This window comes from Capricornis sumatraensis, chromosome 20 (assembly GCF_032405125.1).
Source record: "Capricornis sumatraensis isolate serow.1 chromosome 20, serow.2, whole genome shotgun sequence".
Lineage (NCBI taxonomy): Eukaryota > Metazoa > Chordata > Mammalia > Artiodactyla > Bovidae > Capricornis > Capricornis sumatraensis.
Window position 1 is genome coordinate 65,621,343 of NC_091088.1, and position 14,743 is coordinate 65,636,085.

Genomic DNA, 14,743 nt, shown 5'->3' on the forward strand with positions numbered 1-14,743 from the left:
TGCTTGCTTTTCCTTCCCCCGCTCAGGCTGACTTGATTAATCACACTTATTGGGCTTATATACCTAACCCCCCTTTATTGCAGGTTGTAGAATGGACAGATAATAGGACCAGTCATATCCACCAATGACTCAGCACATATGTCTCCTCCTCAGAGCTTGGAGGGGCCCTCTCATCCTGAGCAAGAAGGAAGATTAATTAACATTTCTCTAGTCTATAAAATCCTTCCTTTATGCATGGGCCCAGCAGAATTATGTATTAATGTTAGTCAACAAACGTGGGCTTTCATCCTGCCTCCAAAAAAGAACTTCCACACATTGTTTAGACTATTTACTGCCCTGGCCTTTTATGAGAACCATGTCAATACTACCAACACTCTAGGAAAAGGACAAAAGTTGGAATGCAAGGGGTTTACTTATAAGGACTTTAAATATACTCCTGTTTATTGAGATAGATGTCAAGCTAAATCATGGAAATTCATGTTTGTGCTAATTACACCATTGTTGATTGGGGACCCTATGGTATGTGGTTATCTAACTTCTCAGATGATATTAATAGTACTATGTGTGATTATGTTACTCAAGTAACATGGAAGATTATCAACAGTTCAATGGAACACTTCCATGACAAAGGACTCCTTGCCTGGCTTGACATTGGAATGGCACCTCTTCACCCTCAAATTGTCCTCAATAAATGAACTGGGCCTGAACAATGGGACACCTGGAAACTTGCTCCAAATACTGAAAAACTTGGAACTTGGACTGGATATTTCACAGGGACTGGTCATAGTCATAGTAACTATTCCTTCTATTATAATCATTCATATTTTATACAAGCTTGTGTTCCCCTTCCTTTTGTTATAGTCATAGGAAACTCAGAATTTAAGAACATTTTACATTCTGTGACTTGTATATTTGCAAACTGTATACTTGTCTTAATTCCTCTATTCTAAAAAATCTCTTTTGATTCTTCGATCTCGACATTGTCTGTGGTTGCCAGTAGATTTCCAATGACCCTGGAAAGAGGGTCCCATGGCAAGACTTGCCTCCCAGTTATTCACTAAATTACTCCAACGATCTAAGCAATTCATCAGATGGTTGATTCTTGGCATTTTGGGGTTAACAGCCATTTGTACCACTACTGCTGTCGCAGACATTGCTTTACAAACTTCAAACACAAAACTTTATTCACAATTGGACTAAAGATGCTCATACTATTATATGGGTCACTCAGGTTCAGACAGATGAAAAAGTTCAAGATAAAACTCAGGAATTAAAAACAGCCATCCAATGGGCTGGAGATCAATTAATAGATTTACAAAAACAAGTATTATTAAATTGTGATTGGAATTCTACTCAATTTTGTATCACTTCGGTTCAACCATAATGCTTACAATTGGGAACAAATCAAATTTCGTTTGCAAGATATGCATAATAATGCTTCCTTAAATGTACAATTGTTGCAAAAGGAAATCCTTGAAACCTTTTCTAAGAGTCTACCCTCTTCCAACAATTTGGAAACCTTAGCTGAACAGCTAGCTAATCAATTATCTGGGCTAGACCCTCAAAGATGGTTTCAAGGCATTACACATAGTATTGGATCTGGAACTATAATTATCCTGGTGATTATATTTGTAATATACTGATGCCTTTCAACTAAAATTGTTCAAACTAAACAAACTCAATTGGTCAGGGCCTTTTTCACAAAAGTATCTACAGTCATCTCCAATTATGAAAAAGTAAAAAAGGGGGAAGTGTCAGGGGACGTTCAACTTTAAGGGATCCAATATGTTAGTTTCTTTTGTGTGCCATTTCTCAAGGACTCTCTATTCCTTACCAGTTCTTGGAAAACAGGAACCAGCAGAGCTGCAGGCAATTCTCAGGACTGAGGTCATGAGAAAGGGCACCTGCTTGGATTTCTTTCAGTGACTCCCTTCCGTGACTTTTTACTTAAAGGTAATCTATTCAGTTATGCCCCTCTTTCTCAGGATATGGAATGCTTTCTGGTCCTTTGAAGATTGCTATTTGCTTGGCTTTGTTTTTGCTGATTTTTTTTTTTTTTTTTACTGCCTAAAGCTGCCTTGTTTGAAGATATACTAAACATGCGTTTCTGCAAGTAAAGCAACCCTGTTTCACTCGAGACTTGGGTCCCCTGCATCCTTCTTCTCATCGATTCCAGTCCCCAGGTCCTGGTCTACAAAGACCGTGACAGCTGTCTTCAATTTCCACAAATAAGAGTATCTGTTCTTTAATCATACATACAACAGTTATTTCTATCGAATGGAGAACATGACTCTTTTCCTATGCATCATTCCTAGCACACCATCAGTCCCTGGTAACTGTCCCTCTCCTCCTACGAAAAGCCCAGGCCTTTTAACATCTTGCCTACTCTGTTCAAGGTCAGTTGGTAGAACATTACGTTTTATAACAGGCTGGACTATGTACGGAAGGGCTTCCTGATCCTACTGACCATGAGTCATGTCCTAGTTTTACATTATTTTCTCTCCTCCCTGTTGCTAATTCACACTCACTATTGAATTTCGTAATTCAGGCTGTGTGTTTTTCCAGGAAACACGGATGTGAATGAATCGTATCTAATGAAGTTGGCCCCTTCATCTCACTGATTCCTTCCCAGAGACCATCATGAAACGCATGTAGCAAATGCGTTTGATCAATGTATTACCAAAGCCAAGCTCTTAGAGCTCACCACACAACAGCCCAATAAACTGAGAGACTACTTGTCGGGCAAGGAATAGTGACTTTATTCAGAAAGCTAGGAGACCAAAAAGATGGTGGACTACTGTCCCAAAAAATCATCTTTGTTGAGTTATAATTCGGGTTTCTTTTACATGAAAAGATCTCTATAGCTTCTCTCCAAATATGGACGTACTGCAGAGGCTGAGTACCTGAACTAAAGTCATCAGAGAATACATATAGTGAAAAAGGTAAAGGATTTGCCACAACCGCTCAGTCTGGGAAGTATGGCTCCACTATGTCCCAATCTTGTGACTTTTGGGTAAGATCCTTGCCACACACATTACATTGCTGTGTGTTTTCTCCAGGATAAATACTCTGATACTACTGGCAAAATGTGAGCTGTGAGGATAGGGTCTGTTTTTCCCCCACACACACACTTGTTAAATTGGTGAGGAATCTTTCTAGAATGAATTCATGTTCTAAAGACCTAATAAATACATATATATCTGGCTTCTATCCAGTATGAATTTTCTCATGAAGCCTAAGATGTTGCCACACTCATGATATTTGTATGGTTTCTCAGTAGGATGAACTCTCTGACCAACAGTAGGGTGTGAATTTTGTAAACTTTGAATTTTGAAGACTTTTACCATATTCATACCATTCACATACGTTTCTCTCATGTATGGATTTTCTGATGTTTAGTGAGTGCTGAGACCTGAGTAAAGGATTTTCCACACTCGAAACATTTGAAAGCTTTCTCTATATGTATTGTGCGATGACTTGTAAGGTGTGAATTTTGACTGAAGGACTTGCCACACTCATCACATCTGAAAGGTCTCTCTCCAGTATGAATTCTCCAATGAAGTTGAAGACGTGGTTTTTGACCAGAGACTCTTCCACACTCATCACATTTGTAAGGTTTCTCTCCAGTATGAAATCTCATATGACTTATGAAATGTGAAGGTTGACTAAAGTGCTTGCCACACTCATTACATTTGTAAGGTTTCTGTCCAGTATGAACCCTCTGATGACCAGCAAGGTGTGCATTTCGGCTGAAGACTTTGTCACATATATCACATTTAAATAATTTATTTCCTGTATGAATTTTCTGATGTCTCCTGAGGTGTGAGCTCTCAGTAAAGGCCTTGCCACATTCATCACATTTATATGGTTTGTCACCAGTATGAACTGTCTGATGACTTAAAAGGATCGACTTTACATGAAATGCCTTGCCACACTCATAACATTTGTAAGGTTTCTCTCCAGTATGAATTGTTTTATGCCTTACAAGGATTGACTTTACACAAAAGGCCTTGCTACACTCATCACATTTGTAAGGTTTCTCTCCAGTATGAAATCTCTTATGACTTATGAACTGTGAAGGCTGACTAAAGTGCTTGCCACACTCATCACATTTGTAAGGTTTCTGTCCAGTATGAACTGTCCGATGACTGAAAAGGATTGACTTTACACGAAAGGTCTTGCCACACTCATCACATCTGTAAGGTTTCTCACCAGTATGAACTGTCTGATGACTTAAAAGGAAGGCTTTAACACGAAAGGTCTTGCCACACTCATCACATTTGTAAGGTTTCTCTCCAGTATGAACTGTCTGATGCCTTAAAAGCGTTGACTTTTGACGAAAGGCCTTGCCACACTCATCACATTTGTAAGGTTTCTCACCAGTATGAACTGTCTGATGACTTAAAAGGAAGGTTTTAACACGAAAGGCCTTGCCACACTCATCACATTTGTAAGGTTTCTCTCCAGTATGAAGTCTCTTATGACTTATTAACTGTGAAGAGTGACTATAGTGCTTGCCACACTCATTACATTTGTAAGGTTTCTCTCCAGTATGAACCCTCTGATGAACAGCAAGGTTTGCATTTCGGCTGAAGACCTTGTCACATATATCACATTTAAATAACTTCTTTCCTATATGAATTTTCTTATGTCTCCTGAGGTTTGAGCTGTGAGTAAAGGCCTTGCCACACTCATCACATTTGTAAGGTTTCTCTCCAGTATGAACTGTCTGATGAATTAAAAGGGTTGACTTTACACGAAAGGCCTTGCCACACTCATCACATTTGTAAGGTTTCTCTCCAGTATGAACCCTCTGATGACCAGCAAGGTGTGCATTTCGGCTGAAGACTTTGTCACATATATCACATTTAAATAATTTCTTTCCTATATGAATTTTCTTATGTCTCCTGAGGTTTGACCTGTGAGTAAAGGCCTTGCCACACTCATCACATTTGTAAGGTTTCTCTCCAGTATGTAATCTCTTATGACATCTGAACTGTGAAGGTTGCCTAAAGTGCTTGCCACACTCATCACATCTGTAAGGTTTCTCTCCAGTATGAACCCTCTGATGACCAGCAAGGTTTGCATTTTGGCTGAAGACTTTGTCACATATATCACATTTAAATAATTTCTGTCCTGTATGAATTTTCTGATGTCTCCTGAGGTTTGAGCTATCAGTAAAGGCCTTGCCACACTCATCACATTTGTAAGGTTTCTCTCCAGTATGAACTGTCTGATGACTTAAAAGGATTGACTTTACACGAAAGGCCTTGCCACACTCATCACATTTGTAAGGTTTCTCTCCAGTATGAATTTTCTGATGACTTAAAAGGATTGACTTTACATGAAAGGCCTTGCCACACTCATCACATTTGTAAGGTTTTTCCCTGTGTGCTTTGAGGTCTTGCGATACTACTGAAGGATTCATAAAATCATTCCCATATATATTAGAAACACTGGTTTGGACACAAGGAGGAATTCTTTGAAGTGGTGAAAATGAGAAACTGTTGCTGACAGACCTCTCAACTTCATTATATTCAGAAATTATCCCGCCAGTTTGAAATATCTGCAGTTTATCTTGAGACTTAAATCCAAGCCTGTTTCCAAAGGGCTTGATTCCTGCATTCTTTCCATCATGCAAATCTCTTCCATCAGGCACATTTCCATTAAAGCTTACAGGTGTCCCTTTGTAATTTCTTTTGTCATCTCCCCGCTGACACTCAAAGTCACACATATTTTCCTGACTTTCCCAAAGATGAAAATGTTTGATTTCACAGCTTTCAGGTCTTCCCGGCATCAATGTTTGGAATGTTTCTTGTTTATCACTGTTTGCTTTGGGTTGCAAATGCTTGATCACATATGTAGGAGAGATATCTACAAGATAAAAAGAACCACAGGTATCCTGCTCACAATAATTCAAAAATAAATCTTTCACGTTGAGTATACATTACACCAAAAGTAATACTTACACCAAGTTATGAAACACCACAATGATGACCTTAAGTTTTTAGAAATATTAAAGGAATAGAATTCTTAACTTAAGAAAGCATGGTAACATAAATTCAACATTAAGGTAGCCTAGTTTTAAAAACCATATGCCAAATACACTCACATTGGACAATCTTATGCCAACTCTCAAAAACAGAGTATTTTTCTACCAGGACCCTTAGGAACATATCAATCAACAGTTGTCTCAAATTGAAAAGAAAAATATTACGTTATCATTGTATTCTGCACACTTACTGTACATAAATAAATTCTAAACAATATATTACATATTGTAATAGTAAATAATCCAAAAGCAAGCTTACCCGATTAACTATACATAATTGTTGTTTACAATTGAAAACAAATGAGAAAATGAAGAATATGACTAAAACAATTTTTTGGAAACAACATAGTTTTCTACATCTGCTATAGAACTACGTACCCAAAAAGAAAAGGCATTTTACAATGTTAAGAAGTAGTATGTGTCAGCTGTATTGCAGAATACATGCTAAAAGACCATCATCTGTAAATGACACATAAATTAAGACATAAAATAGTCACTAGTTTTCTAACAGCCAATCATCAAAGCAATCCCTACCTATGTCGTTGTTCAGTGGCTCAGTCGTGCCTGACTCTTTGCGACCCCGTGGACTGTAGCCCACCGGACTCCTCTGTCCATGGGATTTCCCAGGCAAGAATAATGGAGTGGGTTGCCATTTCCTTCTCCATGGGATCTTCTTGACTCAGGGATCAAACCTGCATCTTCTGCATTAGCAGGTGAATTCTTTACCACTGAGCCACCAAGGAAGGCTTCTCTCTAGCCATGCACTATTCTTAATTACCTGGTTTAATGGCACCAAAATATAATAAAAAGTGAGTGCTTTGGGTATTGATTGACTAGGGTCAGACACAATATTGCTGAAAAATGTTGCAAGTGAAAAGCATACAAGATATAATGTAGTTGAGGTTTGACAGACAACAAAATTCTGTAAAGCAATTATACCACAATTATAAAATTAATAAAATTTTAAAAAGATATAATGTAGATTACATCATATCATAAAGAACATGACAGTATAGATATTACATTTTTTAAACAAAAGTAAATTTTGAGTATTTACTATAAAACATGCACTACTGTAAGCCAACCAACAGCACTAATTTGCTTTGAAAGGCTTGAGGTAAATTAACATGTTTTTCTCTAATCAGAGCAGAAGACACACCAAATTGGTGCACAAAGTGGTAATAGAAACAGGATATGAATCTGAACCTACAGACTGAGAAAACTTATTTGTCAACATGACCACCCACTGAATGAATAGATTAGAAAATATTTAAAAAAAAAATACAAGGAACTTGGAAAGAAAATATCAAGGCAGACACAAGACAGAAGTAGTCTGTTTAACTATTATTCAACCATCCCATCTCGAAATGGGTTGTGAGTCATCATGGATGCACAGAGTGATTTAGGTCATGTCCTGAGAAACTTGTTCAATAAATGACCAGAGATTATCTTTACAGTGAGAGTATGTAGAAGGTAGAGGGATGTGGTAGGTGAGAACGATGTTTCCGTCCATATCAAGGTAGTATGTGAGGACTGGTCAGGACTAAGAAAGGGCCTGTGTGGAGCATAGGGTACACAGGTTTATGTCAGATATCAGCCTGTGACTGCCATGTCTTTGTGAAAATAACTGAGAGCGCAAACTAATATACTGACCTTAAAAGAAAAGAACTGGTTCAGCAAGTTTATGGGCATTATACTATGGGTATGGGACAGAAACAAGAGAGATTTTAAAAGTGACTGTGATATATGGAGAAAGCAGGAAATACTTGTTATACTATTTACAATGTAATGTATCCAACTGTGAATTTTGTAAGTTACAATGGAATGCTTATATTCAAGAAAAGCATATACAATATTCCAGGATATTGTGTAAGAATCTTATTAGCAGAAATCAGAAGGAAAATCCAGGAAAAGGCTATCTAAACCTGGGTTCCTCTGCCAAGCATGACTAACCTCTCTACTGGACATTTATTTCATTTCTTCTTCCACACATGTTCATCTCAAGATCGAGGAGTATCAAAGGAGGGACTGAAACTGACTCTGGAGGACGTTCCCAGTTACAAAAGCCTTTCTGAGGCATCCAACACCTTTTTGTAGAAAAAGGCTTTATTCTCCTAGACCTCCCCTGAGTCCAAAAGAGCAGATTCAAACACTTACTAACACATAAAAGGATCATACCATGTTCAAGTGGGATTTATTGCAGGGATGCAAGATTTCTCAATATCCATAAGTTAATCACTATGATACACCACAGTAACAGTTGAAGACTAAAAACCATATGATCATCAATAGATGCAGAAAAGTTTCTCACAAAATTCAAGTGCCATTTATGATAAAAGCCCTTCAGAAAGTCAGCATAGATGGACCCTACCTCAACATAATTAAGACTGTATATGTCAAACACATAGCTAACATCATACTCAACAAGGAAAAACTGAAAGCATTCCCCTTAACAACATGAATAAGACAAGAATGTTCACTATTGCCACTTTGATTGAGCATACTTTTGGAAGTCCTAGCCACAACAATCAGAAAAGAAAAAGAAATAAAAGGAATTCAAATGAAAAAACATAAGAAAGAAGTAAAACTGTCACTATGAGGCTACACACAGAAAATCCCGAAGAAGCCACCAGATGACTACTAGACCTCATCAATGAACAGAGTAAACTTGCTGGATACAAAATATATAGAAAACTGCTGCATGTCTATATACTAATAATGATACATGAGAAAGTAAAATTAATAAAACAATCCCATTCACCATCTCAGAGAAAAGAATAAAATTCTAAGGAATAAACCTAGATAAAAAGTCAAAAGAACTATATTCATGAAACTATAAGATGCTGATGACTGATAGCAAAGATGACACAAACAGATGGAAACATATACTATGTTCTTGGATTGAAAGAAGTAACACTGTCAAAATGACCATACTATCCAAGACAATCTACATATTCAATGCAACCCTTATCAAATTAACAATGACATATTTCATAAAACAAAGGAAAACTTAATTTGTACCAAAATACAAAAGACTCTGATATCTAAATCGATCTTGAGAAGGAAGAACAGAGCTGGAGGAATCATATTCCCTGAGTTCAGACCATACTACAAACGTACAGCCATCAAAGTGAAAGTGAAGTTGATCAGTCGTGTCCGACTCTGGGACCCCATGAACTGTAGCCTACCAGGTTCCTCTGTCCATGGGATTTTCCAGGCAAGAATACTGAAGTGGGTTGCCATTTCCTTCTCCAGAGATCTTCCTGACCCAGGGATTGAACCTGGTCTCCTGCACTGTAGGCAGACGCTTTACCGTCTGAGCCACCAGGGAAGTGGTATGATGATGGCACAAAACAGAAACACAGATCAGTAGAACAGGACAGAAAACCCAGAAACAAATCAATTTACTTATAGTCAATTATTCTATTAAAAAAAAAGGAGAAAACAAGATAGAATGAAGAAGTCTCTTTAATAAGTGACGCTGGGATAAATGGATAATTACATGAAAAGAATGAAATTACAACATTCTCTAACACCACATACAAAAATAAACTCCAAATGTGTTAAACATCTAAATGCAAGACCAGATACTATAAAATTCATAGTGGAAAACAAATGCAAAACACTGACATAAATGTCAGCAAAATTTTTTAGATCTTAGAGTCATGGTAATAAAAGCAAAATCAAACAAATGAGACCTAATTAAATTTAAAACCTTCTTGCAAAGCAAAGGAAACCAAACAAAGAACAAAAACACAACTTTTGGACTAGGAGACCATATATGCAAATGATGCTACCTATAAGGGCTTTATCTCCAAAATATACAAACAGTTCATACAGCTTAATATAAAACAAACAACCCAATCAAAAACTGGGCAGAAGATCAAAACAGATATTTCTCCAAAGGAGACAAACAGATGACCAATAGTCACCTGAAAACATGTTTGATGTCTCTACCTAGGAGAGAAATACAAATCAAAACCACAAAAATGTATCACCTCACACTGGTCAGAATGACCACCATCAAAAAGCCTACAAACAATGAATGCTTGAGAGGGTGTGGAGAAAAGAGAACCCTCCTACCCTGTTGGAAGGAACATAAATTGGTACTGCCACTTTGGAGGATAGCATGGAGGTTCCATAAAGAACTAGAAATAGAGCTATCACATGAACCAGCAATTCCAATCCTGGGCATATATCCAGAAAGGATGAAAACGAATTCAAAATGATACATGCACCCCAATGTTTTAGTAGCACTATTTACATGAGGCAAAACATGGCAGCAACCTAAATGTTCACTGACAGACAAAGGGATACAGAATATGTGGCACATATATACAGGGGAATATTGTGAAGTGAAAGTAGCTCAGCCATGTCCAACTCTTTAAGACTCCATGGCCTGCAGCTGCCAGGCTGCTCTGTCCATGAAATTCTCCAAGAAAGAACACTGGAGTGGGTTGCCACTTCCACAGCATAAAACACAATGCAGTAATGCCTTTTGCAGCAACACAGACAGACTTAGGGATTATTCTAAGTGAAATCAGACAGAGAAAGACAAACATCATAGGATATTATATGTTGAACTGAAACAAATGATACAAATGCACTTATTCACAAAATAAACTCCCCAGCATAAAAAACAAACTTATGGTTACCAAAGGGGATAGTGCAGGATGATGGCTGGGGCAGGAAAGGGAGAGATAAATGAGGAGTCTGAATATACACAAACTAATATATATATAAAATAGATAAACAAGAAACCTACAATATAGCTCAGGGAACTATATTAAGTATCTTGTAAACTGCTGTATACCTGAAACACAACATTGTAAATTAACTATACCTAAGAAGTGGAGAAGGAAATGGCAACCCACTCCAGCATTCTTGCCTGGAGAATCCAAGGGAGAGAGGAGACTGGTGGGCTGCTGTCTATGGTGTCGCACAGAGTCGGACATGGCTGAAGCGACTTAGCATGCATGCATTGGAGAAGAAAATGGAAACCCACTCCAGAGTTCTTGCCTGGAGAATCCCAGGGACAGAGGAGCCTGGTGGGCTGCCGTCTGTGGGGTTGCACAGAGTCGGACACGACTGACACGACTTAGCAGCAGCATACCTAAAAAGAAAGGTTAAAACAAAAACAAAAACACCTCTTCTGGAGATGTTCAAACGATGTTTCACAAGGGTTTAAAAATGACTAAATGTTGGAAGCAGTCTATGAAACAGGACATGTTGACAAAACTGAATACCCACCAGCAAAAGAATTTACTTGAAACATTATCTAACTCTATAGACAAAAATGAACTCAAAATGGTTTAAAGACCTAAACCTAAGTCCCAAATGTATAAAACTCCTAGATGTAAACATGCAGGAAATCTTTCTGGAAATTGGACCCACAAATGATTTACCAGATGTAACAACAAAAGCACAGGCCACAAAATAAAACCAGATATTAATCATTTGAACTATATCAAAATTATAAACTATACCCATGAAATCAAAAGACGCTTACTCCTTGGAAGGAAAGTCATGACCAACCTAGACAGCATATTGAAAAGCAGAGACATTAACATTACTTTGCCAAAAAAGGTTCCTTCTAGTCAAGGCTATGGTGCTTCCAGTGGTCAAGTATGGATGTGAGAGTTGGACTGTGAAGAAAGCTGAGTGCCAAAGAATTGATGGTTTTGAACTGTGGTGTTGGGGAAGGCTCTTGAGAGTCCCTTGGACTGCAAGGAGATCCAGCCAGTCCGTTCTGAAGGAGATCATCCCTGGGATTTCTTTGGAAGGACTGATGCTGAAGCTGAAACTCCAATACTTTGGCCACCTCAGGTGAAGAATTGACTCATTGGAAAAGACTCTGATGCTGGGAGGGACTGGGGGCAGGAAGAGAAGGGGACAACAGAGCTGAAATGGCCGGATGGCATCACCGACTCAATGGACGTGTTTGAGTAAACTCTAGGGGTTGGTGATGGACAGGGAAGCCTGGCGTGCTGCGATTCATGGGGTTGCAAAAAGTCGGACACGACTGAGGAACTGAACTGAACTGCATTAAAGTGCAGTGAGTATGAAAAGACAATTAACAGTAAAAGAGAAAATATGTGGAAATCATACATCTGATAGTAAATGAGTACAAAGAATATATAAAGAATTTTAAGAGGGACTGAGATCACCAGTTCCACCATAGGTACCATTTCCCAATCAACCATCCAACGCATTGCAAATACAAAACAGAAACACTAAGAGTAACAGAGAAATTTGAACTCATGATAAAATAAAAAAAATACTTACAATGCACAGAACAACAGTGCAGCCAATAGCCTCATAGATATGAGAATGTGAACTTGGACAAAGTTGTCCTGGGATAAATTCCCATACCATTTACAGAGGCTAAAATATATGGTTCTTGATATACATGAAGAACACTGTCATGGTGCCCTTGACAAAGTCTCTAAATCCAGAAAAAATGTGGAAAGATGTAACAGGCTCTTGTGATACTTTCTCTCTCATAATCTTAGAACATATTGACCATTCTACTGGATAGCTTCAAGTGGTGAGTTTGTGCAGAGCAAGAAAATAACATTAGGACTAGTGTCTGCTAGTAAATCCACTCCACAGAGACTCAGCAGAGGCTGCCAATTAAACATAGGTGGATTATCACAGCAAGGAAAAACCAGATAAACTTTCAGACCCTCAGGAATATATTTCAAATAAATTTAAGAGGTAAAATGATACAAAGTAAGGAGAATGTAACATCGGGAACAGCTGACATTCCCAGACTGGGTAGAGCAGCACAAGAGTAAAAATAATACAACATGAAAGTCAGACATTAGAGGATCTTGAGATGGGACCATGCGCTCGACCTACAGACGGCAAGCTAAGAGCCCGTGAGATTCACATATGCTCCCCTCATAGGATCTAGGATCAAAAAGACAATCTCTCTCTACCTACTCTCCTTACATTTTCCTAAGTAACAACCACAGAGGATCCAATCCACCAGCTTGTCCCACTCCTAAACAGAAAAAAACAGCCCTTTGAGATACTCATTCATTATACATTCTATTTTTGGCTACTTTTACATCACTCCCCACTGTCCAGAGCTTTTTCTCATGCTCCAATGTGGAGATAATATTCAGATCAGAAACAAAAATTCTGGGACTCCCCTGGTGATCCAGTGGTTAAGACTCTGCACTTCCAATGCAGGGGGTGCAGGTTTGATTCTTAGTCAGGGAACTAAGATCCCACCTGCAGAATGGTGGAGCCAAAAAAAAAAGCAAGCAAAAACAAACAATAAGAAATAGATATTCAGGGTTATCAGAAGAAACAAATTTAAAGAGCTGTGGATTTTTTTAAACACTGAGCCAAAAGTCAAAAAGCAGAAAATAGGAAATCAGGTTTTTTGGTGGTTTTTTTTTAACATTTGCCAGTGAGCTTTGTACATAATTGAGCTCTAGGACAACCTCAGATGTGACATGAAACAGACACAGCATCTGAAGAGGGTCAGTTTAACCTTGTGAACCTGTGTCATGCCCCAGTCACCAGAACTCTCAGATGAAAGACATCAGGGCCTCCCAAGGGGCACACAGGGAAAATGCAGATACCCAAGGGCAGCTCTGGAAGGAAGTCATCCTCACCCACAGACAGCAGGTTCCTGTAGGTCTCCAGCATCACGTCCCTGTACAAGGCCCTCTGAGCAGGATCCAGGAATTCCCACTCCTCCTGAGTGAATTCGATGGCCACATCCTCAGAGGTCAGTCGTTCCTGAAATGAAACCACATGTCACCAAAAGGGCCATGAAAAGTTCTCATTTTCATGCAAAAGAGAAAGGGTGGTAAGGGGTACGGATTGACTTGGTTGAAGTATGTGTTCTAACAGACCCCTGCAGGGCTATCTGGAGAAATTATGCATCTCTAAGTTTAATTTCTTATGCTTTTTCATAAGGCCTTATGAGATCCTCCAATTAATATGGATTTTTCATCACTGTTCAAAATCCATGAAATATATAAAAATAAAGCTCAACACTGTTTTGGCTATACAGAAGTGTCAGACATTATGTTCTACCCAGTGAGTGCAACTCATTATCTCGATGAGGTACAGCATGAGTGGTGTCTTCAGAGATGACAAAGTCCACGGCACTTTTAATGGAAAGGTCAAAAGTTTCAGTTATGACGTTGATAACAGCAGCAAGGACCGAAAGTGTCTGAAGGCTTCCTGTTGCTCTAAATTACTGTAGTATTACTCTAAACATTAAATAAGTACTTTACAGGCAAGAACCCATCATCAATATAATAGCTCATTAAAGAACGCTCTGTTCCCACCTTACAGAAGAAAAACTGTGTCACAGACCCTCTGAGAAACTCGACTCAGATCAAGAAGGTAAGAAATGTTACACAAAGCACCTGAACTCAGAGGCTTGGGCTCAGCAACTGAAGCTTAAGCATCTAACAGTTAAGTAATACAGAGAACATTGAAAGTCCTTTGACAGAGGGCTCCTAAAGAAAACTTGAAAGAAGTCCAAGGTGAGCCTCTTCCCTGCCCCTCTGTCTTCTCTGCAGGGGGAGCAGCTCTAGGGCCTCAGGCCTTCATCCCCTGAAAATGGACGCCTGTGCCAAATTCGTCTCCACCCCCTCCCTGATCGGGACAACCTCCTCCCTCTGTTGAGTGATCACTGTCCACAGTGGTGGTGAAGGACTGGAG

At 38.7% G+C, this 14,743-nt stretch overlaps 1 protein-coding gene across 1 annotated transcript; it reads right to left on the minus strand.

Moving 5' to 3' along the window:
* Positions 1-2,845: 2,845 nt before the first annotated feature.
* On the minus strand, positions 2,846-5,457 carry LOC138096292 (zinc finger protein 91-like). The gene is made up of 3 exons (XM_068992419.1): positions 4,920-5,457; positions 4,626-4,841; positions 2,846-4,559 (listed from the first exon to the last, which is right to left on the minus strand). The coding sequence occupies exons 1-3, from the start codon at positions 5,426-5,428 to the stop codon at positions 3,374-3,376; spliced, it is 1,911 nt and encodes a 636-aa protein (XP_068848520.1). The 5' UTR covers positions 5,429-5,457; the 3' UTR covers positions 2,846-3,373.
* Between the last annotated feature and the right edge of the window lie 9,286 nt (positions 5,458-14,743).

What these genes read in the sequence shown, in the direction of transcription:
- LOC138096292 (XM_068992419.1), bottom strand. Translation starts at nt 5,428, where the DNA reads ATGAATCCTTCAGTAGTATCGCAAGACCTCAAAGCACACAGGGAAAAA. An exon ending in GGCAAGGCCTTTACTCACAG is followed by an intron (nt 4,842 to 4,919) that starts GTCAAACCTCAG and finishes CAAAGTCTTCAG; the next exon opens with CCGAAATGCACACCTTGCTG. An exon ending in AAAATTCATATAGGAAAGAA is followed by an intron (nt 4,560 to 4,625) that starts GTTATTTAAATG and finishes TGTTCATCAGAG; the next exon opens with GGTTCATACTGGAGAGAAAC.